The sequence below is a fragment of the Siniperca chuatsi genome, linkage group LG2 (assembly GCF_020085105.1).
Source record: "Siniperca chuatsi isolate FFG_IHB_CAS linkage group LG2, ASM2008510v1, whole genome shotgun sequence".
Classification (NCBI taxonomy): Eukaryota; Metazoa; Chordata; class Actinopteri; order Centrarchiformes; family Sinipercidae; genus Siniperca; species Siniperca chuatsi.
This window is the reverse complement of record NC_058043.1, coordinates 2,232,424-2,260,000: the sequence shown is the minus strand read 5'-3', so window position 1 is coordinate 2,260,000 and position 27,577 is coordinate 2,232,424. Positions and strand designations below refer to the sequence as shown.

Genomic DNA, 27,577 nt, shown 5'->3' with positions numbered 1-27,577 from the left:
CAGCATTTGACTGTTGTTGTTTACTGTTAGCTGCTCGAGGTGGAGCTAGTTTTAGCTGCTTTACACACAGTTAGCTAGTTTTAACTGCTATATATACAGTTAGCTAGTTTAACTGCTGTATATAGAGTTAGCTAGTTTTAACTGCTTTATACACAGTTAGCTAGTTTTAACTGCTTTACACACAGTTAGCTAGTTTTAACTGCTATATATACAGTTAGCTAGTTTAACTGCTGTATATAGAGTTAGCTAGTTTTAACTGCTGTATATAGAGTTAGCTAGTTTTAACTGCTTTATATACAGTTAGCTAGTTTTAACTGCTTTATACACAGTTAGCTAGTTTTAACTGCTTTATATACAGTTAGCTAGTTTTAACAACTTTATACACAGTTAGCTAGTTTTAACTGCTATATATACAGTTAGCTAGTTTAACTGCTGTATGTACAGTTAGCTAGTTTTAACTGCTTTATACACAGTTAGCTAGTTTTAACTGCTTTATATACAGTTAGCTAGTTTTAACTACTTTATATACAGTTTGCTAGTTTTAACTACTTTATATACAGTTTGCTAGTTTTAACTGCTTTACACACAGTTAGCTAGTTTTAACTGCTTTATATACAGTTAGCTAGTTTTAACTACTTTATATACAGTTAGCTAGTTTTAACTACTTTATATACAGTTAGCTAGTTTTAACTGCTTTACACACAGTTAGCTAGTTTTAACTGCTTTATATACAGTTAGCTAGTTTTAACTGCTTTACACACAGTTAGCTAGTTTAGCCCAGTCGTCCCCAACCTAGGGGTCGGACCCCTTCAAAGGGTCACCAGATAAATCTGAGGGGTCGTGAGATGACTAATGGGAGAGGGAGAAAAATTTCCGATACACAAATCTGAATTTATTTTTTGGACTTTTCTCCAATTTTGGCTTTTGTGTGAAATATCTGATCATTTTACCTCTTTGGGCCTTAAGCACTTGTTTAAATGAAACCATCAGAGAAGTTTGGAGGGAAATGTCTTTTTGGTGGAAACATGACAAGGGGCCCCAACTAGCCACATGCTTTTTTGTAAATGGTCACAGCCAAAAAGGTTGGGAGAAAAAAGTACAATATTTCCATCTGAAACGTAGTGGAGTCGAAGTAGAAAGTAGCATTAAATGGAAACAGTCAAGTAAAAGTACATGAGTATTTATATTTAGTTACTTTCCGGTGGAAGTTTGGTGCAGTGGAGACAGTTTTACTGATGTACTGTGCCAATATTTCAAAAACCAGTATTTGTTTTTCTTCTTTGTACTTTTAAATCACTAGCTTAAAGTCTGTTTGTAGTTGTGACTCGAGGACACATTTTATCTTCTTCTTCTCTTGAATTTGAATTTGCATTTGAATGTGCAAATAAAGCACACCAAAACCTGACCTGCTCATCTTCCAGAGACAGCAGAGAGGCTGTGATTTGGCAAAAGCAAAAGTAAAACAGCAGGAATCTGAATTTGTGAAGAAAATGTATTTGTAAAGTAGGAGGACTTGAACACACATGAACGGAGACTACAAATACAGGAAGAGGTGAGTACACAGTTGAACATGTAAACAAACACACCCACCTGTTTGCGAACGTATTCCACCATGAGTTCTAGCTGTTTGGGGTCTTCGCACTCACAATTGAACAGGTTTCTCCACAGAGCTGCTGCCAGCACACAGTCATCAGACAGGATTCCCTACAGACACAAACACACAATCGTTGCATTATTGATCCTTCATTATTTCAGCGCGACCAAAGAGTTTTCGGTTTTTTGGATATGTGGCTCAAGGTTGAAAATCTGCTCGCTCTGTGATGCCGTTTGTGATGTTTGACTGCAGAAATGGGAAACAAGTCAAATAAAATCTACTCTTTTCACTACATTGCAGAAAAGGTTTCAGTCGTAGTCATCTGGACGCTGTTTTCAGAATCGAGACGTTTCGGCTCCCATCCGGAAGTCATTCTCAATTGTGAAAATGGTCTGAGAACTCTACTCTGTGTTACTTAGGCCCCGCCCTCAGGGAGGAGTCTACCTGAGTATCTGCTGTTTACCCTGCCTAGTTTCACCTGAAACTGACCTAATTGTTTCCATGATGGCCCAGTAATCAGTAATCAGGCCTATTGTTTTCTGGCTGCACCTCCCTCATCACTGTTAAGTACCTGATTAGCATGTGATTGGCTTGACCACGGTGTTAATACACTGTGGTAAACCGTTGGCAAGTTGAATCTCAGACCACCATTTCTGTTTAAAGAGGGGTTTTCAGGCAGGTAAACAGCAGAAACTCAGGTAGACTCCTTCCTAAGGGCAGGGCTTAAGCAACACAGAGTAGCTTAAATTTCTGAGTTCTCAGACCATTTTCACAGTTGAGAATGACTTCCGGATGGGAGCCGAAACGTCTTTATTCTGAAAACAGCGTCCAGATGACTACGACTGAAACCTTTTCTACGATGGAACAATCCTGGACGAATGAGGGACGACACCGTCTCTTTTCACTACATTTACTTAACGCTGAATGTACACAGGATCCAGCTGTTGTGTTCCAGTTGCTCAGTCAGTTTCAACGTCCACAGGAAACATTTCAGAAGTCTGTTCTTCAGCAGCCACACTTATAATACAGGGCTTCAGACTAACTTCTTACATTGGTGGCACTGGTGTGCCTAACGTTTTGATTTAGGTGCACCCAATAATTCATTTTAAGTGGGGATTTTTTCTGTTCCCATACACACTGGTAATTTCACATGTAAATGATTGTAAAACAAGAATAATGGTGCAGATAAATGTTTTTAAATGGACTTAAATTTAGTAAAAAAAAAAAGGTAGCTCTTCTTTGGCTATATTATGAGCAGTGTTAAATTTTATTATTATTTCGGACTCCTCACTGCTTCAGTTTGCTGCTAAATCCTGAGCTCCACCAGAGCTGTCTGAAAAATGTATTTCAGAAGCTAAAAGTTTAATTCCGTGTCCTCTGTCCTGTCAAGTTTATTACTACAGTTTTTAGTTTTGCCGTTAACGTTTAAAATGGCTGACAGCAGCCTCTCCGATCATTAAAGTAAATTGTTAAATAAAAACACCCATACATTAGTACAACGCACAAAGAAATCACCTGGAAAGCTCGCCCTGCTCAACATAATTTTAACGGCAATATAACCTACAGGGACCGGTAGAGGAGGAGTGAAATGTCCATGCCGGTCTCTAAATCGGAGAAAATAATTTGTTCGGGTGGGGGGGGGGGCAGGTGGATGATTTATGTGTACATGCGGATTCGGATCACGTCGCTTGTGCGACCCTGGAGCCCTGTAATATAGGTTAGAGTTGTTTTGCTGACACTTTTCCTGTTTTTTTTTACACATATTGAGATGTGGAAACAGCTGCTTATGTGGCAAAAGCGTACAGTGAGTTGTCTACATCCACATTAAAACTGGTAAAATTTCTAAATGCACATTTTTCTCCTTTTTTTGTCACTTCAAAACTGAGCTTTTGCAAAGCGATGACAGACTTGCCCACATCATGATCATAAAATAGTGATGTGATTAGCACCACTGGAAGCAGCTTGGGACTAGCTGCTGATCAACAGGTAGCATTTATGAGCTGTGATTACATTATTATTATTAGATAACGAGATCATGACTATATGCTGACATGGATGTGAATATAGATTCGCATAGTAATATTTAAAGCACATTTCACCAGTTTGAAGAAAAGTATATGGTTTTATCTGGGTCCATGGTATTTCAAACGCATTCTTCAAAATGCCTTTTTCTTATTTTTCTTACACAGTCTCAAAACCCAAAATTCAAACTCTCACCTCATCATATCCAAATATTGCTGCGTAGAACGTCTCCGTCATCGCTTTCATTCCTTCCTTTCTATGGATGGCATCGATCTACATCACAGAAGGAGACAAAAAAAAACCCCAGCAGAAACACGTGTTAAATACTGAGTTGTTACAGGAGATCAATGTAATCCACTGCAGTGCTGGATTGACAAACATCATCCTCATTTTGCTTTTTCTCTCGATCCCCTCCTTCTTCTGATCCACTGTAGTTTGAGGCAATAACTGAGGAGGCCAATTAGCCTACATTTAAATTCTGATCGTAGAAGTGCAATTACATTAAAACACGACCAAGAGTTTACAGCCATGCTAGCAGCTCCGTGAGGCTGCACTTAAGCACAGCAGTGCTTCAAGCTAAATGCTAACGTTAGCTTGCTAACATGCTCACAATAACAATGCTAACATGCTGATAGTTAGCAGGTATAATGTTTACCATGTTCACCATCTTAGTTTAGGATGTTAGCATGCTAACACTTGCTAATTAGCAGCAAACACAAAGTCCAGCTGAGGCTGATGAGAATGTCTGCAGGTATTTGGTCATAAACCAAAGTGTTTGACAAATTAAAATGTTGACCTCATGATGGCGCAAGAGGAAAAGTCAGAGGATCACCAAAGTCGTCACGATCCAACGTCTGGAAACCACGAACGTCTGTTTTAAATTTTGGGCCCATACTTCTCGTAGCGGGGCGGCTGAGGCTCAGGATGTAAGTAGGAAAATGCAATTCATCTCATAGTTGTTAGAGATATTTCAGTCTGGATAAAAATGGTGGACCGACAGACAGATTTCTCTGTTGTAAATAAACCTGCATCTCGACCGTAGTCTACTTACAGAACTTAAAACTTTGCAATCGGTCCCTACATGCCACTAAACAAAGCAGTCTAGCTTTTTTTGCAGTTGAAAATATTTCCTCACACTAAAGCTGCACACAACTACAGTAGGATCCAGTGAATCTGTAACCGTCTGTCTCGAGGGTGAAGCCGAGACGCGGCGGCAGCTCAGGAAGCATGCGGTGAAACGAGGGACAGCGAAGTCATTGTTGAGTTTGGTTGTTTTCAATTGGTTGCAGCAGTAATTATGAACATGGAGAAAATGACCAATGTTTTTACTGCTTCTTACCACAATTAGCATGAAACCTAAGAGCAACTCCAATCACTGGTCCTGGTTGTGTGTGCTGTAAAAATACATGTGGTGCTGATGTAGAGATAGATTAGGAACGTTGTGAGTCGGCTGTGCTTGGTTCTTCAGTTTGACACACACACACACACACACACACACACACACACACACACACACACACACACACACACACACACACACACAGAGAGAGAGAAAGACTGTGTGCTTTAGTAAAACACTAACAGAAACTAAAACTGACGGGAAAAACGTTACTACATGATCTTCACGGTTCAGCCTTCCAAGATGCAAAAACAGCAAACATTCGTCAACATACATCCACTCTCATGCAGACATAATCCAAACCAGTCAGTGTTAAGTCCGTTGCTGAGTACGAGTCACTTGTCCTTTAAAGCAGGTCAGAGGTTAGGCTCTTGTTTTATTATTATTATTACACTTTTTATTTTCCTCTCTTTTCTATTTTTTCCTTTTGTCTTTTTATTTTGGTTTCCAATCATTTTCTTTTTCCCCCCTTTTTATCCCACTTTTATTTTTTTTTTTTTACTTTTTAGTGTTTTGTCCGACTGTTTATCATATTGCATTCCTATTGTTGACACATGTGATCGATGACTACGTCACTGTTTTCTGAAGATGCATCTGTGGTTTGCGTTGGGCTGTCGCCAGATGAAACTTCAGAAATAAAATTAGAGTTTGAGTTTGTGTTGGGGGGGGCAAACTGATGAAGATTTATTATTTTTTTTTTAAATTCGTAGTCACGTGTGCAGGCGTGTGCCAGCACACAGGGATATACACGAGTGTATGTACACATGCTGACAAAAGTTCACATACACAGCTGTGAAAACACACACACACACACACACACACACACACACACACACACACACACGTCCCCCCCATGCTCCGCCCAATGCATGCATGCACACACACCAAGGGTGACCTCACAAACCACACTGTAATTTCTCATCTCTGACCTCTTTCTGTCACACAAAGCAAAATGAGCAAAACTAAAAGACCTCATATGTGTAAAACCTGCTGAACCTTGGCTCCGGTTCAACCATCCTACTTGGTTAACATCATGGATAACATATATTTGACTTTTCTAGTGTTTAGCTTATTTTATAAGTAAAAGTAAGTGACTTGGATTGTGTTTTTCTATACAGGCAGAAAGAGAGAAAATCTGACTTTTTGACCCCACAACCCAAGTGACTGACTTACCCCAAACTACACCTACAGTTTCATCATTTTAACAGCCATCTATCATTTAAAAGTAACACTGTTCCTGTGTCCGAGGTGTGGACTCGAGTCTGACACAAGTCATTAATCTGATGACTTTAGTCTCGACTTGAAAGACGCATAATGACTTGGACTCATATTGACACTTGTTGGCCTTGACTTGGGACTTGACTCGGTACGGAGGCGACTTCGGACACATCCCGTCACATACTGTTGTTTTGTAAACTGCCACAAAAGCTTGCGGAGAAAGAAAGCTTAAAAGAATGAGTTTTTTCCTCCGAGAAGCAGGTCAGTGAAAGCGACCACAGATGTGCGCACTGACGAGACAGTGAGCAGCTGTAACAAAGAGTTTCCCCTCGGGGATCAATAAAGTATTTCTGATTCTAATATATCGGTATCTGCATATATGTTAGCAGAAATTTTACTGCACTTTTATGTATTTTGACCCTTTTTTCCCTTAATATAAAAGCTGTAAAATATCCTGCCTCAGTACATTTATCTTTGTCGCAACTCTTTAATAACCAAATTTGAATAAGTCAAATACAAATACACAGGTATGTTTTCCCCCTATGAACTTTGAGAGTTAATTCCAGTATAATTTGAGCATGAGAAAGTCTTTCTGAAAGCTACATGCGAAGCCAAGATTTAGGTCTGTGATGTCAATGAGCGACACTTCCTGGAGCTGCTCCACTGAGAAAGAATAGAGGAACAACTTTGTGGACACGGTGACCGCAGCCAGGCTCACTCTCCGGGGATTCGGCCTCACTTTCTGGTTGAGAACTGTTGGCACAATTATGCTGATGTAAAACTTTAAATAAACAAAACCTGCATCCTATGTAGCATGCAATGGCAAGAATAAAACTTAATGCACGGTTGCATCAGCCCAAAGCGGAAATGTTTCTAAAATAATGAATATTTATTTAACAGAATGACATTTAGTTGTTGTCAGGCACCAGTTTGGAAGCTAAATGTTTGATATTTGTGGCTATTTAGGGGCAGAGTACTACTACTGCTGTGGCTACTAACAACACTGCTGCAGTCACACATTTACTTAAGAAATATCTATAATATATTCAGCATTTTCATTCCAAATGCCTGATTGGTTGTAGTGGTTCATTCATGATTGATGCAGCTATTTCCATAATTAATTAATCGTTAAAGTCTTCTTTTTTTCTTAAAATCCCATATACCAGCTTCTAAATTATTTTTTCCCCATTGTAAACTGAACATCTTTGGGTTTTGGACTGTTGTTCGGACAAAACAAGACATTTGAAGACCGATGCTTTTCTAGAGAAACCAATCAAGAACGTCGTATCAAATCGAGAACAATACCAGCAGATTAATCGATAATCAGAATAAACATTAGTTGTGGCTGTAGTTCATTCAGTCTGAAAGCTTGAAGGGAAACCCAAAAATCGGAATGAAATGTTTTGTTCCAGACTCTAAATTGGACTGAACGAGAAAACTCATTCACCTTTTGTCACCACTAGGCCTGTCGCAATCATTACACGATTGTGATCATTTGAGCCGACCGCGATCATTTTCAACAATCAAGGGAATTTTAAGCCAATGTTAGAAATGTCGCAACAAACACAAAGCAAATTCGGTGCGTTTCCGTCAGCTGGGTTGAGGAACAAGTGTCAGGAAAAAAAAAAAACATGGAAAAAAAGAGCTTGGCTGTGTAGACCTGACTGCTGTTGGGCAGGTTATTTTGTTTCAGCTCATATGAGGCCATATTTCTTGCTTTCCGGAGCAGGATGATGACAGGAGAGGTGCCAGTAATAATCTCTTTATTTATAGTGGAGAGTCTCCCTCACGGCTGCAGCAGTGCGTTTGACAGCTCTGGGAAAAGTTATGCTGCAGATCATTTGCAGACAGTCCTTTGCAGCTTAACGTCAGTTTGTTTAAACCCAGTTTAGGATTGTTGTGCAATGTAATCGGACCAAACAGCTGATCTGTCATGTAGCATTTGCTTTTATTTGAGAAAATACTGTATTAGGCGTATACTATAATAGCGGCATACAATGAACGGGAAAAAAAAAGAGTTAATTGCGATTACTTGTATGACAATTAATCGTAAACTGAAATTTCCTGACTGTGACAGCCCTGGTCACCATGTTGTATCTGTAGACACTGTGGTCATAGCTTCCACCAGCGAGTGGAAAGGACTGTCACATGATATTACTACTATACAGACATCAGGCTAAGGGTGCTATGTTTAGGAAATACTAAGCATGTGTGTTATCATAGGCATGCTGCGCATCAGGCTATACGTGTAGCGTAATGTAATGAATGCATGTACAATATGCGTTTATGGTGGAAAAGCTGTTATATCATCTTGTGGGCTTAATCCTGCTGAATGACCTGATGGTTACCTTGAACCTGTATAAGAGGCTACACAGCGACAGGCACATGGAAAAACACACACACACACACACACACAGAACTTACCCCCATGATTTTGCTCCTCTGCTCTACATCCTCCCACATTGAGTGGACAATGTAACGGCACATGTACTTTCCTTCTCTGCCCTCCTGACGCATCCGCACCAAACACATCCTAACAGAGGGGAGAATGAAATAAGACAAGGTACAAAACAGTGAACGAGAATTCGGATTGATGATTATGAAGAAGAAGACTTAGAAGAAGAATCATCAGAAGAAGCAGAAGAAGAAGCAGAAGAAGCAGCAGAAGAAGCAGAAGCAGCAGAAGAAGAAGCAGAAGCAGAAGCAGCAGAAGAAGCATAAGCAGCAGAAGAAGAAGAAGCAGAAGAAGAAGCAGCATAAGCAGCAGAAGAAGAAGAAGAAGCAGCATAAGCAGCAGAAGAAGAAGCAGAAGAAGAAGCAGCAGAAGAAGCAGCAGAAGAAGCAGAAGAAGCAGAAGCAGAAGAAGCAGAAGAAGAAGAAGCAGATGCAGAAGAAGCAGAAGAAGAAGCATAAGCAGCAGAAGAAGAAGCAGAAGAAGAAGCATAAGCAGCAGAAGAAGCATAAGCAGCAGAAGAAGAAGCAGCAGAAGAAGAAGCAGAAGAAGCAGAAGGAGAAGCAGCAGAAGAAGAAGCAGAAGGAGAAGCAGCAGAAGAAGCAGAAGAAGAAGAAGCAGCAGAAGAAGAAGCAGAAGCAGAAGCAGCAGAAGAAGAAGCAGCAGAAGAAGAAGCAGAAGCAGCAGAAGAAGAAGCAGAAGAAGAAGAAGAAGCAGAAGCAGAAGAAGCAGCAGAAGAAGAAGAAGCAGAAGCAGAAGAAGCAGAAGCAGAAGAAGAAGAAGAAGAAGCAGAAGCAGCAGAAGAAGCATAAGCAGAAGAAGAAGCAGAAGAAGAAGCAGCAGAAGAAGCATAAGCAGAAGAAGAAGCAGAAGAAGAAGAAGCAGAAGAAGAAGCAGCAGAAGAAGAAGAAGCAGAAGCAGAAGAAGCAGCAGAAGAAGAAGAAGAAGCAGAAGCAGCAGAAGAAGAAGAAGCAGAAGAAGAAGCATAAGCAGCAGAAGAAGAAGCAGCAGAAGAAGAAGCAGCAGAAGAAGAAGAAGCAGCAGAAGAAGAAGCAGAAGCAGAAGAAGAAGCAGCAGAAGAAGAAGCAGAAGAAGCAGGAGCAGAAGAAGCAGCAGAAGAAGCAGAAGAAGAAGCAGCAGAAGAAGCAGCAGAAGAAGAAGAAGAAGCAGCAGAAGAAGAAGCAGCAGAAGCAGAAGAAGAAGCAGCAGAAGAAGCAGGAGCAGAAGAAGCAGCAGAAGGAGCAGAAGAAGCAGCAGAAGAAGCAGAAGAAGCAGCAGAAGAAGAAGCAGCAGAAGCAGAAGAAGAAGAAGCAGAAGCAGAAGAAGCAGGAGCAGAAGAAGAAGAAGGAGCAGCAGAAGAAGAAGCAGCAGAAGCAGAAGAAGCAGCAGAAGAAGAAGCAGAAGAAGAAGAAGGAGCAGCAGAAGAAGAAGAAGGAGCAGCAGAAGAAGCAGCAGAAGCAGAAGAAGAAGAGGAGGACAGCATGGAAGAAATAAATTATTTGGAAAAACCGCCACCGTGTGTGTATGTAACTCACCATACATGCAGCTGCGCTACCAAGAACCAAGAGTTGAGTGTGTCAGGGAGGGAGCACTCTGAAACAAAAACAGTGTATTCTCATCTTTTCTTGCTCTAGAGACATTTATAGTATTTTTTTTTTTTAGAGCTGCAACTATTAGCCCATTAATTGATTAGTCAAGACACAAAATTAATCTGCAACTATTTTGATGACTTAATTAACAAGCTTTTCTTTTCTAGTATGATGCTTTTCTTTATCTAGTATGATATTAAACTTTATCTAGTATGATATTAAACTGAATCTCTTTAGGCTTCGGCCTCTTGGTCAAATAAAACAAGCAATTTGAGTGAATCTCCTTGGGCTGTGGGAAATTATAACATTTTTCTTTATTTGCTGATATTTTACAGACAAAACGATTAATCAATTAATCAAAAAATAATTGGCAGATTAAACAACAATGAAAACCCATTGCTATTTGCAGCCTTTTAGCATTATGTCCTATTAAAGCACCTTGATATTGAGCAGCTATTACAGAAGAGAACCTTTGCATAAACTGCTTGTTTTAATGTTAAAAACAGCACTTTAAAAATCCGCCTGTGCACCAGGCTCAGGCTCATTTTACTTTTTCAGATTGAAAAAGTGAAGAAACAGCAGACTTGGACCACTTGTGAGAAACCAGCCCCACATCTCTGAACCATCAGGGGATGCTGCATACTGAACATACACGAGCCGGCCTTTGCCATAGTAGCAGGCAAAGTGTGTGTGTGTGTGTGTGTGTGTGTGTGAGTAATATTAGTGAGCAAGTATGCGTTTGTCTCTGTGTGCCAGGCAGTAAAGTGTCAAATAAAGGTGTCAGGCAGGTGGTGACAGCGTCCCTGAACGCCCATCAACTCCATTTGGACCGGGACGACTACCAACGCCTTAATGTTCAGTCACTGGATCAGGACTAGTACTGAAATGTGTGTGCGCCATTTTAAAAATCAATGATTTTCCAGCTCAGTATTATTATGCAGTATTATCAAAAGATTTCCTCTCCTGCATATAAAACGCGCATGCTCACAACATTCATCGTATTTTCAAAGATGCTAACACGTAGGATGTAAATCTACTCTGCTGACAGCGAACGGTGCTCAGCCTCACTTACATCAGCATTCAACATGGCCGGTTTACGTGCTTTATAACTTTCTCCAGGTCATTTAGGGACATTTTAACTTCAAGAAAACATGGCTGTTAATGTCAATGATTATTTCTCTCGATGCTGGTGACAAGCAACCTTACTGTAAGTGTATTTATAATAGAAGCAAGCATAACATATTACATCTTTAAAGGGGCACTACACTGATTACACACGTTTAGTTTCCTTCCATTTTTTATTCTATTTTCATTTCATCTATCTATCTATTTACTCATCTACTCAATGTGTGAAACAGATTTCTTCTGTGACTATGGAGGGAGTTTTTGTCTGAGTTTGAAAGGCCATGGACATTCACCAGACACGGGACGTTTCTGATGACAGCTGCAACCGAGTTGCAGTGTAGGAAATGCAGGATCCAGAGTTTTTTTTGGAGATTGACCCAAACCAGACACTAAAAGTCAGAATATCTTGGCCTCTGCAGCATCAGTTTTGACTACTGTTTATTAAATGTGTCTTGAGAACCTCCTAGCTTTGTGGAGTACAGTGGACACTTGTTTATTGTTGCCATGGCTTGAACTACACTCGTTTTTAGTTAACAGAGTGTGGTGTGGGAATAGAAGCCCCCAAAAGGTCTTCATCAGGTCATCAACAATCAGAACTACCAAAACGTTTTGGGCTGATCTGAGCATTTTTTCGAACCAGATGACACAGCAAAAACAATTTCAACCAATCAAATGATCACATCTTCCTACAGTTGCAGATGTGATCGGGCCTTAATGCTGGCAGTGTTAGTAGTAATTTGTTGTCGGGTCTCAAAGCAAACCGTTTCTGTTTCCTGATTTGCTCTTGCAGCACTGGAGCTGCTCTACACTTACTTTCAAAGAAATCGTCGTAATTGATTCTCTCTACGCAGCATGTGTACATGCGCAAAGCAGCAATCTTGATTTTCTGTGAAGACAAAAAAGACGAAGGGAAAAAAAATAATCAGTAACATAATCATCTTTAATAGATAAACTACAGATATTAAGCCATATCGTTTGTACACTGAATTTTTAGGGTCCACAATTAATATGTAATTGGATATATACAGTAGGTGGACCTGCAATATAAAAAATATTTCACTGAAAAAGCTGCAGTTGAAGTGCTTGAGATTTTTGTAATGTGTTTATATACTCCTCCAGTACAGTTTCGCTACTATCCATACCAACATTTGTTGACATTGGAAACGTGAGATAAAAATATTGTCATACAATGCGACAGTATTCAAAGGAAGAAGTCTGTCCTTGTAAAATGAAGGCAAGGAAACTTTATTTGTACAGCGCTTTTCAAACACAAAAGGCGACTCAAAGTGCTTTACGTAAGGTAAAGAAATGATTTTTTTCCAGGATTTGAGGATATGTTGTAGAGGACTACAAGTACCTGGGAGTCCACATGGACAATAAACTGGACTGGACCAAGAACACTCAAACTCTGTACAGGAAGGGCCAGAGCCGCCTCTGTTTCCTGAGGAGGCTGAGGTCCTTCAACATCTGCCGGACGATGCTGAGGATGTTTGATGAGTCTGTGGTGGCCGGTGCTATCCTGTACGCTGTTGCATGCTGGGGCAGCAGGCTGAGGGTAGCAGGCTGAGGGCAGCAGGCTGAGGGCAGCAGGCTGAGGGTAGCGGACGCCAACAGACTCAACAAACTGATCCGTAAGGCCGGTGACATTGTGGGGGTGGAGCTGGACTCTCTGTTGGTGGTGTCAGAGAGGAGGATGCTGGGTAAACTACACGCCATCTTGGACAGCGTCTCCCACCCGCTCCATGACGCGCTGGTCAAACAAAGGAGCGCCTTCAGCGGAAGACTCATCCCCCCACAATGCACCACAGAGCGCCACAGGAAGTCCTTCCTGCCTGTGGCCATCAGACTCTTTAACTCCTCCCTCTAAGTGTCAGTCTGTATGACCCGAAGTCACTAAACTGGACATTGATCATTAACATCTCTGCCATACTTGAATAACTGTGCAATATTCTGTGTTAATACTCCTGGGTAATATACTTAAATTCCCTATTTATTGATATTTATTCATACCTCTATTACTGCTGTGTAATATCCTCCGTCTCATTATAAATAAGCTACACTTAACTTGGCAGTTCATGCACTATTACTTTATACCATATTATCATCAACTGGTAAACCCACTTTGTACTTCACACTTGTTTTATTTGATACTTATACCCACCTGGTACTTAATTTATTTTCTGACCTGTTTTATAGTGTATTGTATTTTATTTTGCTTAGTACTTCTATCCCTGTGTGCACTGACGTAAAGGCGAGCTGCTGTAGCAAAAGAGTTTCCCCTCGGGGATCAATAAAGTATTTCTGATCCTGATATGTTGTGCGCCTTTGATTACATCCATAATGCTGATAGCTGTAGCGTCTTAGCGGGCTGCCGCAAACTGAACCGCAACAACTATACGGAGAAAACAAGAATACAGACGGCAACACAAACCTCTGAGAAAACAGGACGTGAGCTCAGAGATGTGTAACTGCTCGTGCCAAACGCTGCCAAGCCGGCGTGTAGTCCAACACTTTGCTCGATGACACAACACGCATTCCTCTGCGCATACGCCACCTCTCTCACTCTCTGGCCAAAACCACCCACATAACCAAACCTTGCTGTGGCTGTAAATGTTTCTGCTTTACTGTGAATGTGTGCAATCTTGAAAAACATGCTCACTACAAAAGAAAAAGGTGTGATGCAGTGGATGTAACCGAACAAAGTTAACAGCACTTTTAGGAAGTTAATTCAACTTTTGGCCTTCTACATAATACAAATCTTGCCACCAGTCTAGGCAAGCAAATATCAAGCAGTTTCCTTAATTGATTATTGGACGAGTTAGCAATCAGTATTTGGTTAATTGTTGAGAAATGACGCAACAGAAAGTGCATGTTTTTCCCGTAACAACAGTGTATTATACCGGTGCGGCTCACAATCGCCACAAAATCCAAGTAAATTAGGTATTTGAGCAAAAAATTAAATAAACATAACTGAACTTGACAAAGTGCCTTCACTTAAAGCCGCAGTGCTCTGACTGTTTTTCTATAAATAAGATAACGACTATTACATCTTACTTGTATCTCTCTCGCCTTTATCTCTGTTCCTGTGTCACTCTCTGTCTCTCCCCTGATTCTTTTTTTATTTATTTTTATTTTTTTATGGGCAATATTTTATTTGGAGGCTTCATTTTTTCAGAACATCTTAAATTTTTTGTCTTTTCCACATGCAGACATTTATAAATGCGTGTTAACATCCTTCATCCTGAAAGCCCAATTAAAAAGGATGCTGTTGAGGTTGCTGACAAAAACAAGGTTAATTGTGTGACCGTGCACAGACAGCGTATGCACATTTCTTCATAGGGCTGAATCTAATGAGTTTTATGCATCTGGCTCCAGTAGTCTTATTTTGCTTCTCTCAAAGAAGCCAAACGCTGCCTGATACCACAAACCTAAATTACTAGAGACTTTCTGGCACCAGTTGACAATACTGACAGCTCAATGGTACAAGAAGATCAGAGATCCTGCTGTTGTGTGACGACTAGTAGCAGCTTCGTGTGTTCAATATTCATTTAATCTCCTAATTTAAGTGCAGGATAAAGCTGCAGTGCAAAGAATGGTTAGTTAACAGTAACAACTGGCTTTTGTGCCACCTCTGAAAGCACTGCGCTAGTACTGACCGCTGAGCTGAAACTATTGCTGAGCCTCTTGGAACATAATGGCGGGTTTATTAAAAGAGCCTGTTTGCCAAAAACTTAGTGTATTACGTTAAGGTGGCTTTAAGAAAATGAAAAACGCTTTGGCAAAGGAGTTATCTGTTTGAACACTCGCTATGACATATTCAAACTATCCCATTATGCAACAACTTCATCCGTGACTTCAATGTCTGAAATCTCAGCAGCACCAAACAAAATTACCATCATATTAACTTCCTACCGAATTACACGCAGAGGAATCGATTAAATCTCCTCTCAAATTAAGTGCCGTTTCTACCAAGCGGTCTCCCCTGCTTCTCCCTACCTGCGATGTTTCCCCCCCCCATAGTGTTGCTGACATGTTGTTACTCAGCCAACAGGTTAAATAAGGATAAAAAGGTGCAGCTGTTATTGTTTTTCAAATATTTTCTCACTGCACTCAGCACATTACAGCCCCGTAGGCAGCTAATGTAGCCAGCTGTCATCTATACTTACTTTCTGACTAAAAGTATTAATCAAATTAATCGATCTAATTCAATTCATCGCCCGGCCCTACCTCAGTCCTTACTATACTGACTTACTAATTATATTTTCTGAATTGACTGAGACCTGCAGATCATTGGTGAAGCTCACAGAAGAGAGAAAACTGACAAATTTGAAGCTGTTGTTAAAATTTTACCTTCCGCATCTGTGTACGCAGACACCCAGTTTTTAGACTCTATCAAAGACCAACTAACTCTCTCCTCCCCCGTCCTTCGTCCATCCCTCTCGTGTTCCCAACCTCTCCGTAATTTTGCACCCTGGTTCCCTACCTTCGTATCTCCACTCCACCTCTCCGTCCTTCATACTTTGCCTCCACGTTAGCTTCCCCTTTCCCCCCCATTACTCACCCACTTGTTGTATTTGAGAGGTCCAGTGAAGCCCATGGCCTCAATGAGCTTCGTGAAGGCCCCGACCTCTTCCTCTGTGTGCTGGGGCGTCTCCTTCACATTGTAGAGCTGACGGACGGGAAATTGAAAAGCAGTGAGGGGAGGATGAAAGTGACAGGAAGTTAAGAGGGAAGAACGGGGTGTGAGAGGTAATATACAGAAAAGAAATGTAAAAGAGACAGGAAGATAGAAGAAAGGACAGAAGGATGAGATAAAAAGGTGTTTTGAAGGAGGCGAGTGTGTTAAAAAGGCCGTTATATTCATCAGAATAATATGCCTTCTGATATAAATCTCCCTCTCTGTTTGCCGAGATCGAATGATTGACACGCAGCATCCAGCACAGCAGCCAATCAGCGTTCACGGATCGACGTGCAGGCGATCGCCCCGCCCATAGCCCATAGCGCTTAGCGCAAAGCTGAAAGCGAGTCCAGCGGAGCGCTGACACAGACGCTGAACTTTTCTGTTTCATATCTTATATAGTTTTATTCATCGTTCGGGCGTTGTGCGTCTGTTGAAAGGAAGTGCGTTATATGTGATCTTTGTAGGATCGCTTGTGTGTTATGGTATTCTATTTGCTTTTATGAAGTGCGTCACTATGGCTAATGATAAGAGATTATTGTCTTTAGCACGATGCTACGCTGTATACATGTTACCTTTATTCATACTCGCTTACACTGATGTTGTGTTTGTATATTTCGTTTGTATTTCGGTGCAGTTTACTCGTCTAAGCGCTCGTTTTCGAGAGATTCTAAGTCGTAAACAACTTAATGCGAACAGATTAAGCTGTTTTATTGTTTAACTTAACGTGCACGACATACCTAATTTGTTTCCTTGCAACTATTAATCCTTTTAATTTGTATTTTGCTAAATATACATTGTGTGTTTTTGTTTAACAGTCAATGTTAATATTATGTATATTTATTTTTACTCTGTATTTTCTGTTTTATAGAAAAAACACACACACATACTGAAAAACACCCAACTAAGTAAACTTTTCAACTTTCTACTAATAACTGAGTTGTTGTGGTGACAAATAAACGGCTTACTCCCATATTTCAACCATCTTTGCCTGTCTCTTACCGGACGCCCTGTGGCGGGTTTCAAACCTAACCAGCAATATACTTAATGGGAGTGTGCTACCAACAGCTAACTCATCTTTTCAGAGTGAAAGAAAAGAGGAAAAGTTGAAGAAAGATGAGGGGGGAGCGACGGCCTCGACAGAGATGACACAGCATGAGGAGAAACTACTCTTAAACAGGCTTAACATTCCCTGTGTATACACTGTATAACCCTCGTTAAATCAACAGCACATACAGTTTCAGTATGACGACACACACCTGGGGAACATGGCCTTTACTGGGCCAGTGCAGCTGTTGAGTAAATTAATACAGTGACCTATTCTAAGCTGCGTGTTGTCTTCATGCTTTGACAGTTTTATTACTGCGTCCATGACCGCAGTTACCCTTCATCAGGGCTGGCAGACGTTCTGCTTTACAGTGACTTTTTCCTAGCTGAATTGTTGCCATGTTTTCTATATTGATTATGATGCTAATAGCTAAATATATTGCCGTATTTATTACCAGGCTGACACAAGGGGGCCTCGTGCAAGATCCACTTTTACGGACATATTCGTTCTTAAGTGGCACCTAATAGTTTTACAGATTTTAAAGATCTATTCGATTTAAAGCTGGAGTGTGAACTTTTGTCTCCCCCTTCTGGCAGTGAGAGTAATTACACAAACAGTGTTGAACACGCGTGCTGATGATGTACGCCCCCCGCAGTGAGCTCGCTCAGGCTCGTGTTCAGAAATATCTGCAAAAATACAGAGAAGTTTCCACAGTCCCAAGACCGTTATTCAGGTAGAGTAAATGTAACAGCTACAGCGCCTGCTCCAAATATTTAACCGACCTGTCCGAGAGCAGTAACGCGACGTCTGCCCTCAGTCTCGTCTCTCAGCGCTCTCCAACAACGAAAAGCTAAAGCTACACCAGCGGTTATCCGCGTTTGTCCTCGCCGTCCATCGCGTTCTTGTTTTGACAGTAATCCTTCCTCTGAACGCCGAGTTTCTTTTTTTTTATCTGGAGCATCAGACACTTTTCTTGGACGCTTCGTAGGTTTTCCTCCCGGCTGCTGCAGCCTGCTGCGTCGCTGCGGTCGCTCCAGAGCCGTGTAGACAGAGAGCTGCGTCAGCTCTGTTCAACTTCAGTTCAAGTGGCTTTATTGGAGCGACTGCATACAATGCAACGTTGTCAAAGCATATTAACAAACTACACAATCATAAGAAACAAAATAAACAATGCTCAATAATAAACATCCTCTCCAATGGACCTTTTTTTTTTTTTTTTTTTTTTTTTTTTTTTTTTTTTACAGCAATGGCGGATCGCGGAGCTCATCATTACCGGTGAGCTAGCGCGGGAATGTCGCCACAGACACCAGATTTAAAAACTCTGTATACTGCAGGTAAATCTCTGTAGAGATCTACCTGCCGGTGATTTAATCAGGATTGTGTGAACTCGTTTGGCAACAAGGGTTTGAATGTAACGGACGTTCATTTAGATGTAAAAGTCCCACACTTTAGCTTTAAGTAGGCTAAAAAAATGTGCATTTATAAAACTATTAACAAGGAAAAAGTATCCAAGTATGTTTACTCAAGTACAAATTTGAGGTATTTGTACTTTAGTATTTCCATTTAATGCCACTTTATACTTTTCCTCCACTACAATTAAGAGGGAATTTTTCTTCTTCTTACTCCACTACGTTTATTTGTTACTTCATAAAGATTTCACAAAGACAACATTATGATCAATTTATAAAACATGATTCATTGTTACAGATTAAACTGCTCAACACTATAAAACAGTTAAAGCAGTAAAATGCTGCTTACACATTAATGCATCAGCATCTAATAATCTACATGTCTCTGCGTTGCTCCCTGCTTCTGCAAACCAATCATTGCTGGTTGACGTAAAACACATCCATTACCAGCGCGGGAATGTCGCCACAGACACCAGATTTAAAAATTCCATATACTGTGAAATACAGAGATTTACCTGCTGGTGATTTAATCAGGATTGTGTGAACTCGTTTGGCAACAAGGGTTTGAATGTAACGGACGTTCATTTAGATGTAAAAGTCCCGCACTTCAGCTTTAACATAATTTGTGGCATTCAATTCAATTTTGAGTTTAAACTGAAATTAACGACCTCGTGACCATTTTTGCTGACCTCGATATTGAACGCTGTGTTTACATGTGTGTTTGTTTACTTAAGAACGTCGCCAACATGATACCGGAACAAACAGCAGGGTTTTCCCTACCATAAGACTTGGGGCGCAGCGTTTAAGCGTTTTTTTCACAGCGCCAATAAGCCGAATGAACATTAAAAAAAAAGCTTCCGTCACCCCGTCATCTGCTCCCTGTGTGGCGTTTCACCGTGGGCGGGGCTCAGGCAGCTCCACCGCACACAGTGTTACCAACTTGGCGACTTTCTCGCTAGATTTTCGCGACTTTTCAGACCCTCTTAGCAACTTTATTTCTAAAAAAAGCGACTAGTGACAAATTTAGTGACTTAGCTCGGCGGCACGGGAGTGTTTATTTGTGCTTAAGAACGTGACCGCTGCGAAATAATCAGAAAATACTTGATACTTAACTTATTTCACTGTTTTACCGGCTTTCTCCTACTGGCGCTCCCTCTCCTTATTCAGTCTCTATGTCGCTCGACCACAGCTGTCTCTCTCGCTCTCAAACAAATGAACACAAACCAAAGGAAGCTTCTTGGTGTCGCTATTTTTCGGCACAGAAGCCGAAGCTGGGCGCACAAAATAAACCAAGCGAGGACACAACTGGGAGAGTATCATAGTCCGGACCATGAGCTGGTTTACTGCCTGCGGAGGAGTTTTACCGGTCTGATCGCCGCAGCGTGACGGTGGCCTGCGTTTCAGAAACCATAGTATTATTCATTAGTAAGGAGAGCTTTTTAATAATTAATTAATATCTTTTGTCCTTGTAGCTGTTTAATATAAAGCCATGAAGTCCTCTGCCTGCTACCTTAGAAACTGAACAAGTGTTTGAGAAAATGTTTAGGCTAGAATCTGGGCTTATTTTACGTGCGTGGTTATTTTTTATCATGTTGGAGTTGCCACTTTAAATCTACAGTTTTGCACTTTAATATGTAAACCTTTGTTTACATTTTGTTTTGTGCTGCATTATACGTTGACATACAGTTTGTCAAAATAAAATGAACTCAAATTAAATGGCCAATTAGATTTTTTTGAGGAAATGTTAGATTAAACGATTAATCTGTGAGTCGTTAGTGGACGTCCTAAAGCTCTGCAGTGTGAAACTCTTCTTTTTACTCTCGTATGACATTTTTGTGAATGAAATTTTCCCACTAATGGAACATGTAGTCTTCTATGGCAATTTCAGATCGTCATCGATCGCGCGCCTCCTCGTGAACGGGTGGTATTCATCAGGCTGAAACAGGTGATTTACAACAAGTTTGTCCAGTTAAGAGAGTTTGGTGAAACCAACGTGGAACTCGTACGAGCAAACCTCACAGAAAAAAGTAAGAGAGGTTTAGGATAAGAATACGAAAATGTTCTTGCATGAAGCCCAATGTTTATGAGGTTTAAGTGCCAACTCGCAGCTGTAATATGAGGGTGTTGACATCCACATCAGATGAATAATTTAGGAATTTGTTTTTTTACACAATCCCCCGATATCATGGGAAAGAAAAGAACTGGACAACTTATCACACTTATTGTTTGATATGCCTTTGTAGGCAATGGCTGTCTGAAGTCATCAGACATGAACAGATGTCTCACAGCAGGGGATAACCATGCCGAACCATGCCGAACCATGCCATACGTGAGGCTGTGCTGGTGACGGGAGAGACGAGGCTGTGTTCAGCTCTCAGGGCTGAATCTCTGTCGAGGTAACAGCCTTATTTTACTATTACCGTATTTTATTCACCACTAATGCAAACTGAAACTTTCCAGAAAACAGCAGGAGGCTTCAACTGTGAAGCAGCCGAAAGGAAAACGTGATATATTTGTCACTGGGTTGGCGGGACTTTGTTAGCCGTGCTATTCTTTAGTGAAATATGATCAACACAAGATATAATGGTCTATTTGGCCAGCAAATCAGTTTTAAATTCTGCAGGGAGGAATAGTAAAAACAGAAGACAACCGCTGTTAGATGAAGCGCTGCAGGCGACGGGCTCGTACTGTGTTTTCTGCAAACCAGCACACCTCCAACTTGTCAACAAGGTAAACCACTTCTTTCACCTTGTCGTGTCGGTTTGTGAAAAGACAATTGCACTGTGCTGGAACGGCTTGAATGGTTGTGGGAAATATGTATAACAAGGGCTACATTTCACCAATTTGGATGTGAACATCCTTTGAACATCTTTAAACCTGAAAGTCTGCACTTAAAAACATTTTAAAACTCAAATATTCCATTTTTCATTTCCCATCTACTGGGAGGGGATCCAAAATATGAAATAAATGTCCGTATACTGTACTTTCGACCCAAACGACTGAAGAAATAAGTCTGAAAACATACTAAATTAACTTGTTGACTGATAAAAGTTGGGCTACATTCATAATTGTAAATACATAAGTGTACAAATATATGCAATACTTAATATATATACTGGAACAGCCACTACAGACAACCCTACATCTGTGTTTTTAAAAATCTCTGTAGGTGTGCGTTACCTGTGTGGTCATGTGCAGTGTCCGACATGGTGTTAAACTGGGAGAGGAGACTCTGGCCCGTTGGCAAGCTGCTAAAGCTCTGGCTTCCTGATCCAACACCTGGATGGACACAGAGAGAGAGAGATTAAGCACTGAGGGAGTGAGATTTACAGTATGACATGAAAAGCTAAAATAAACGAGCATGTATTTGTAGATACTGTGGTTCTGATGTTGTCCTGGCACAAATAAGAAAGAGTCAGTCTGTCGGTTTCAAGGATATAATCAGCAGATTAATCAATAACGAAAAATAATAATTAGTTGCAGCCCTATGTGGCAATATGACGATACAGGCTATACCACGAGACAACATACATTTCTCAACCATCAGATTTTGCATCACTGTTTAAACCGTAGCTCTCGCTTTCATACACGGGCGTATTGGATCATCGTGGGCAACGCTGCAAATGACTGAATTACGGGACTGAATTACGGCCGTCTGAGATTTCTGCGTGATGGAGCACCTTGAGTTGTCAGGTTTTTAACTCGCTAGATTACACAACAATTCTCCAATCAAGACGCGCAATTGTCATTTCATAATGCGCACAGACCAGCGGACCTTCAACAGAAAAAGGAACAGAAATTCAAGAGCGCCAGTCGCTGTCTGTCAGCTGTAGCGTGCTAGTCGGCTTAGCCCGGTTAGTCAAGCTCCTGTAGTGTCGCTGCCTCCGAACGGCAAACCCAAATGAGAGACGAGAGCTGGAGGAGCCTCCCGTGACCTTTAGAGTCACTGTACGGGAGCGTTACGGTTAGTTACGATGGGCAACTACGAGCGTCAAACTGTGTGCCGGCACTGTTCGACTGAAGTCGGGTTTGTCTGTGGAAACGCTTCAAACGTGTCATTTACGAAGGTCTCACCCGAATGTGGCGATTAGCGGATCGGGATAAAACCAGACTGGAAGGCGAGTCCTCGTCCTCGTCCTCCCCCACAGCGTTCAGGCAGCCTCTCGCTGCAGATTCAGACCGTGCCGAATCAATAACTAATGCTACAGGAGTGTTTATCGCTGCAGATACGCGACCACACTCGGCCGTAGAGAATACTGGATTTAAGCAGACGGTCAAAGTGCTCGAGCCTCGCTACAATGTGCCTGTTCAGGAATTATCAACGGGTCAGTCTTACGACGGAGCATAATTTATTTATTTTATTTATTTATTTATTTATAGAGCACTTTTCAAAATCCATGTTAAATCCGTGCACTTAAGTGCTTCACAAAAGGCAGCAAAATGAAACATGCAGGTCATAAAACCATCTGGTTTTAAAAGAAAACTGATTTATTTATTTTTTTTAAACAAGAAAAACATTTTCAAGTATATAAAAGACAGTTTAAAGCAAATTAAAACGCAAGTAAAATCAGGAAAGGCTCTCCGATGTTTTAAGAAGGGACTTAAAGGGGATCACAGCCGACCTGATGTCCTCGGGCCGGCTGTCCCAGAGCCTCAAAATAAAGACAAAAATGTTAGTTTCTGCATTTTGTTTTGTTTTCCCTGCCGTACTGAAAACACACCGAACTGTGACCCGAAAAAACCGAGGTAAATACCGAACCGTGAATTTTGTGTACAGTTAACGTTACACCTCGAGTATTGGATGCCTATAACAGAATGCCTTGTCGTATTTAATGCGTTAGCAGTAACGTTACACATCTTATTTTAACTTACGAGGTTAGTTGGACTGGCTAGCTAGTAATGTCTGGCTAGTGCCTCGACACCGAACACTCTGCAAAGTGACGTATCGTTGTGCAATATTCTGTGTACTACTCCCGTGCAATATTAGTTTTCCCATGTTAGTTTTCTTATTTATTGTTATTGATATTATATACCTCTATTACTCTCGACAGTACATGCACCTCTGCGTATTACTTATATTGTTTCATTGTATTATTATACTGCAACCGGTAAACCCACTTGGTACTTGACACTTAGTTTATCTTATACTTATACCCACCTGGTACTTAATGTATTTTCTGACCTGTTTTATAGTGTATTATAGTGTATCATATTGTTTGCTAGTACTTTCTCCTGTGTGCACTGACGTAAAGGCGAGCTGCTGTAACAAAGAGTTTCCCTTCGGGGATCAATAAAGGATTTCTGATTCTGATACGTTAGCTAGCTAGAGTTATTCCTAAACCTGTGTTTGACTAGTTTATTACTGAACCCGCCTGTCACATAAATACTTTTGATCAAACTGTCGAATACTTTTACTCACACAGGCAAATTAAAAGGATGATTGTTGCGACAGGATGCCGACAACAATAATTATCACCTCTGCTGTTGTTGATGGTGGCATTATTGAAGATTTAGGGGATTAGGACAATGTTTTTACATAACGACTGCACCAACAGCTCAAAGGTTGTGTTTAAGTTCTTAGATAAACCAAAACTTTGTTAAAAACACACCCTGTTAATCCAGAACTATCACTGGTTCCACTCGCACAACATTCAGACCACTTCTGAATTTAAATTAAACACCTAGCGTCTGCTTTTCATTAGCTGCCAATTAGAGCTGTTGACTAATCCATTAATCGATCGGGAGAAAACTTTTAAAATCATCTATTGATCATTTAAGTCTTTCTTTAAGCAAAGATTACAGTTATTTTACTGTTACAGCTTCTCCGACGTGATCTCTGCTTCACATCATTGTAAACTGAATACCTTTGGCTTTTGGACTTTTAGGATGTTAACTTGAGGACATTTTAATCAGAATCAGAAATCCTTTATTGATCCCCGAAGGGAAACTCTTTGTTACAGCAGCTCGCCTTTACGTCAGTGCACACAGGAGAAAGTACTAGCAAACAATATGATACACTATAATACACTATAAAACAGGTCAGAAAATAAATTAAGTATCAGGTGGGTATGTGCATTTATCCACCTTTTTTTGTAACTAAACGAATAATCGCTGAAGTAATTGGCAGATTAATAGAAAGTGAAATTAATCATTAGCTGCAGCCCTCCTGCCATTAATCCCTTCAGCTAAACAGAAGAGGCATCGAGATTTATCATTACGGCCTCAGGGGCAAACTTTCTGCCAGAAAGCCTTCCAACATGGTTAGGTTTAGGCACCAAAGCTACTTGATTCAGTTTAGGGAAGAAGAAAGGCAGAAAGCTCTAAAAATGCGTTCATTATTATGACTGGAAGTTGTTTTATCCTCTGAAACAGAGAGGGGAAGGGCCAGATATAGCACGTTTCTATGTATTGTCGTCACCTTTGTTAAACGCCGAGTTTAAATTGTTTCTGATCATGTTTCCAGGTGTTTGTCCGGGGGTCTGAGTAAAACTAGGACAGTGGACGTTAACCTGCACGGTCAAGTTCACCTGCACGAACCCGCTGAACCCACGCAGGTAACGCTAACTAATCTTTTTAACCTGACAGCTAATAGCTGAGTTGTTGTTGTTGTGGTTTGATGAAAAACCCCAAACACACACGAGTCTCCACCAAAAAAAACAAAAGTGTTTTATCTTTCATTTAATGTTCTGTGTTATCTCCAGTTTACTAATGCCGTCAGCTCTTTTTATAGTTTGCAATGTGGCGTGTTAGTTAACTTAGCTTAAATCCTATTAGCCGGCTAAGCTAACGTGATTACCTTTCCGCAGGCGGCTCTGGACGCTGACACATTAATAAAGTTTCTCGCGGCAGACTGCAGCGGCCGCCGATACATGACTCCACGGTGTCCGAAAATCACAGCTCAGAAGCGGGCTGCCACTAAATCGCGGCTCCCTTCAATAAAAACTTCGGGTTTGGTAACGCCAGTCCCGTCCCCCGCCTCCTCCTCCTCTTCCTCAGCAATGTCAACGGAATCTGTCCGGCACCAAAACGCGTCCGATGAGAAACAAAGGAACTCAGCGAAGAAAAGTTCCGCATGGACACACAGAGCGGCTGGGTATTTAACTTTTTGTATTGTAGATCCAAGGTATTTTACTAGATTGTTCAAAGTATTTAAAACCAAGAGCCCCGATCTCCAGATCCCTTCAATTAAAAGTTGTCTCCATTTTTCCTGTAGGACCTTACAGTATTTTGCATAATACTCAGCACTTATAGTTACCACTTTCTTCCATGTTTTTCCCCCATGCAGACCTAGAATTTGCTGTAATATCAAGATTTGTGTGGTTCTAGTTTAAGAAAACAGGTCACTGATGTTTCAAGTTTAGTAGGAGGCAGCATATATATATATATATATATATATATATATATATATAGAAAGGATTTTGACTGTTGCCCAGTTGTAACTAAAATAAAATATAACCCAATGAAAAAAGTAACACCATACAATACACATCCACCACCATATCACTAACAGTTTAGCAAACAATTAAACAAAAACTAAATGAAGCAACATTTGGAGTTTTTTTTTTAACATCTGATTAAAGTAAGTCCTGTATTCAGCTCTAGTTTGTCTCCGCCAACGCCTGAGAAAAAATATTTAGCTGCTAGTTGCTCGAGTTTCCTGATCAGATAGTCGCTAACATTTTCTGTCTGCCATGTGGTGCTGGGCGCGTTGTGGACCGTGGGTTTATCAGAGCTTTTCCCACCGTAAACAGCTGCCTAAAGAGGTTGAAACGCGGGCTCGGACTCAGTAAATGTTCGGGCCATTAAACCAAAATAGTGAGTTATGAGGGCTAAAAGAGGCTTAAAGGCTCCACAGACTTGCAGAGTTGGCTGAATTCTCTGTGCATCCATCACTACAAATGAGCCCTTTCACATGATCGCACAGTTATTCGACGTATAATACAGTCTCTCTTTTCTTCTCCTCTGTCAAAGGAACAGTCATCCCCGAACATTAACATTACAAAGCGTCAGTTATGGAGCTACTCCAGGGCCACCGAGTAAGCAGCGCCACGCACGGCTGCCTCCACAGATTGTTCAAAGCCATCCAGCTATTCCACTGCTTCCCGCTAAAGCCCCCCGGGCCGAGAGTCGCAGTATGTAATGTATTTCTGCATGAAAGATTTGAGAAGACAAGGTGCTAGTCCCATCATGTACAAACTCATATATTATTATTACTCATATATGCAAGCAAAAGTGATAGTTTGACACCCAAAACTACACGTATGGAATATTTTCATTCTTGTGTACGCAGTGTTTTGTGGCTTTTGTTATTAAGGACAGTGATTCATACCTACGTCTCATAGTAATTTCAACATTCATGTATTTTACATGCATAACATACTGTATTGTATCATGTTATCAGTGCCGTTACCGTGGAGTTCGATGGCAGTTTTTCAACCACGTGGAACAGCAACAGCAGCCCTTCATTTCAGGAAGTGCCTTTTCATAAAAAGCTCTAAAAACAGACCTCACAAATGAAAAATGTTTGAAGACTTTAAGTCCAACGACTGCGCAAACAGACACACGATCCTGCCAAGACATCTGTCACAAGACGAAGTGGTGGTAATTTTTACTGCTGCTAGTGTGGCAATGTTAGCGTGTCGGGAGGTCCGCCATGTTTGTCCAGGCCGAAATATCTCAGCAACATTGGATGGACTGCTGCGAAATGTGATACAGATATTCACGGTGCGCAGAGGATGTGTCCTGAAGAGTTTGGTGATCCCCGACCTGTTCCTTTAGCTTCACATATATGGTTTTGTCTCGACAACTATTGGATGGATTGCCATGATATTTGGTTCAGACATTCGTGTTCCCCCCTCAGAATGAATTGTAATAACTTTAGTGATCCTGTGACTTTTCTTCTAGCCAAAATCTTAATTTGTCCAATACTTTTGTTTGTGACCAAATACCTGCAAAACTAATGACATTCTCATCAGGCTCAGCTGTACTTTGTGTTTAGTGCTAATTAGCAAATACTGGCATATTATGTTAGCAATATTAGCAA

At 40.9% G+C, this 27,577-nt stretch overlaps 1 protein-coding gene across 1 annotated transcript in view; it reads right to left on the bottom strand.

The window, feature by feature from the left end:
* The window catches only part of LOC122869736 (ubiquinol-cytochrome-c reductase complex assembly factor 1), a 32,056-nt gene extending 6,503 nt beyond the window's left edge, over positions 1 to 25,553 (bottom strand). Inside the window, exons 1-8 of the mRNA XM_044183000.1 lie at positions 25,331 to 25,553; positions 21,715 to 21,813; positions 15,961 to 16,068; positions 12,213 to 12,285; positions 10,221 to 10,278; positions 8,658 to 8,766; positions 3,812 to 3,889; positions 1,591 to 1,704 (exon numbers count right to left, since the gene is read on the bottom strand). Of these exons, the coding sequence (XP_044038935.1) occupies positions 1,591 to 1,704; positions 3,812 to 3,889; positions 8,658 to 8,766; positions 10,221 to 10,278; positions 12,213 to 12,285; positions 15,961 to 16,068; positions 21,715 to 21,813; positions 25,331 to 25,405 (714 nt within the window). The 5' untranslated portion in view covers positions 25,406 to 25,553. The remainder of the gene's footprint in view (positions 1 to 1,590; positions 1,705 to 3,811; positions 3,890 to 8,657; positions 8,767 to 10,220; positions 10,279 to 12,212; positions 12,286 to 15,960; positions 16,069 to 21,714; positions 21,814 to 25,330) is intronic.
* Positions 25,554 to 27,577: the final 2,024 nt, after the last annotated feature.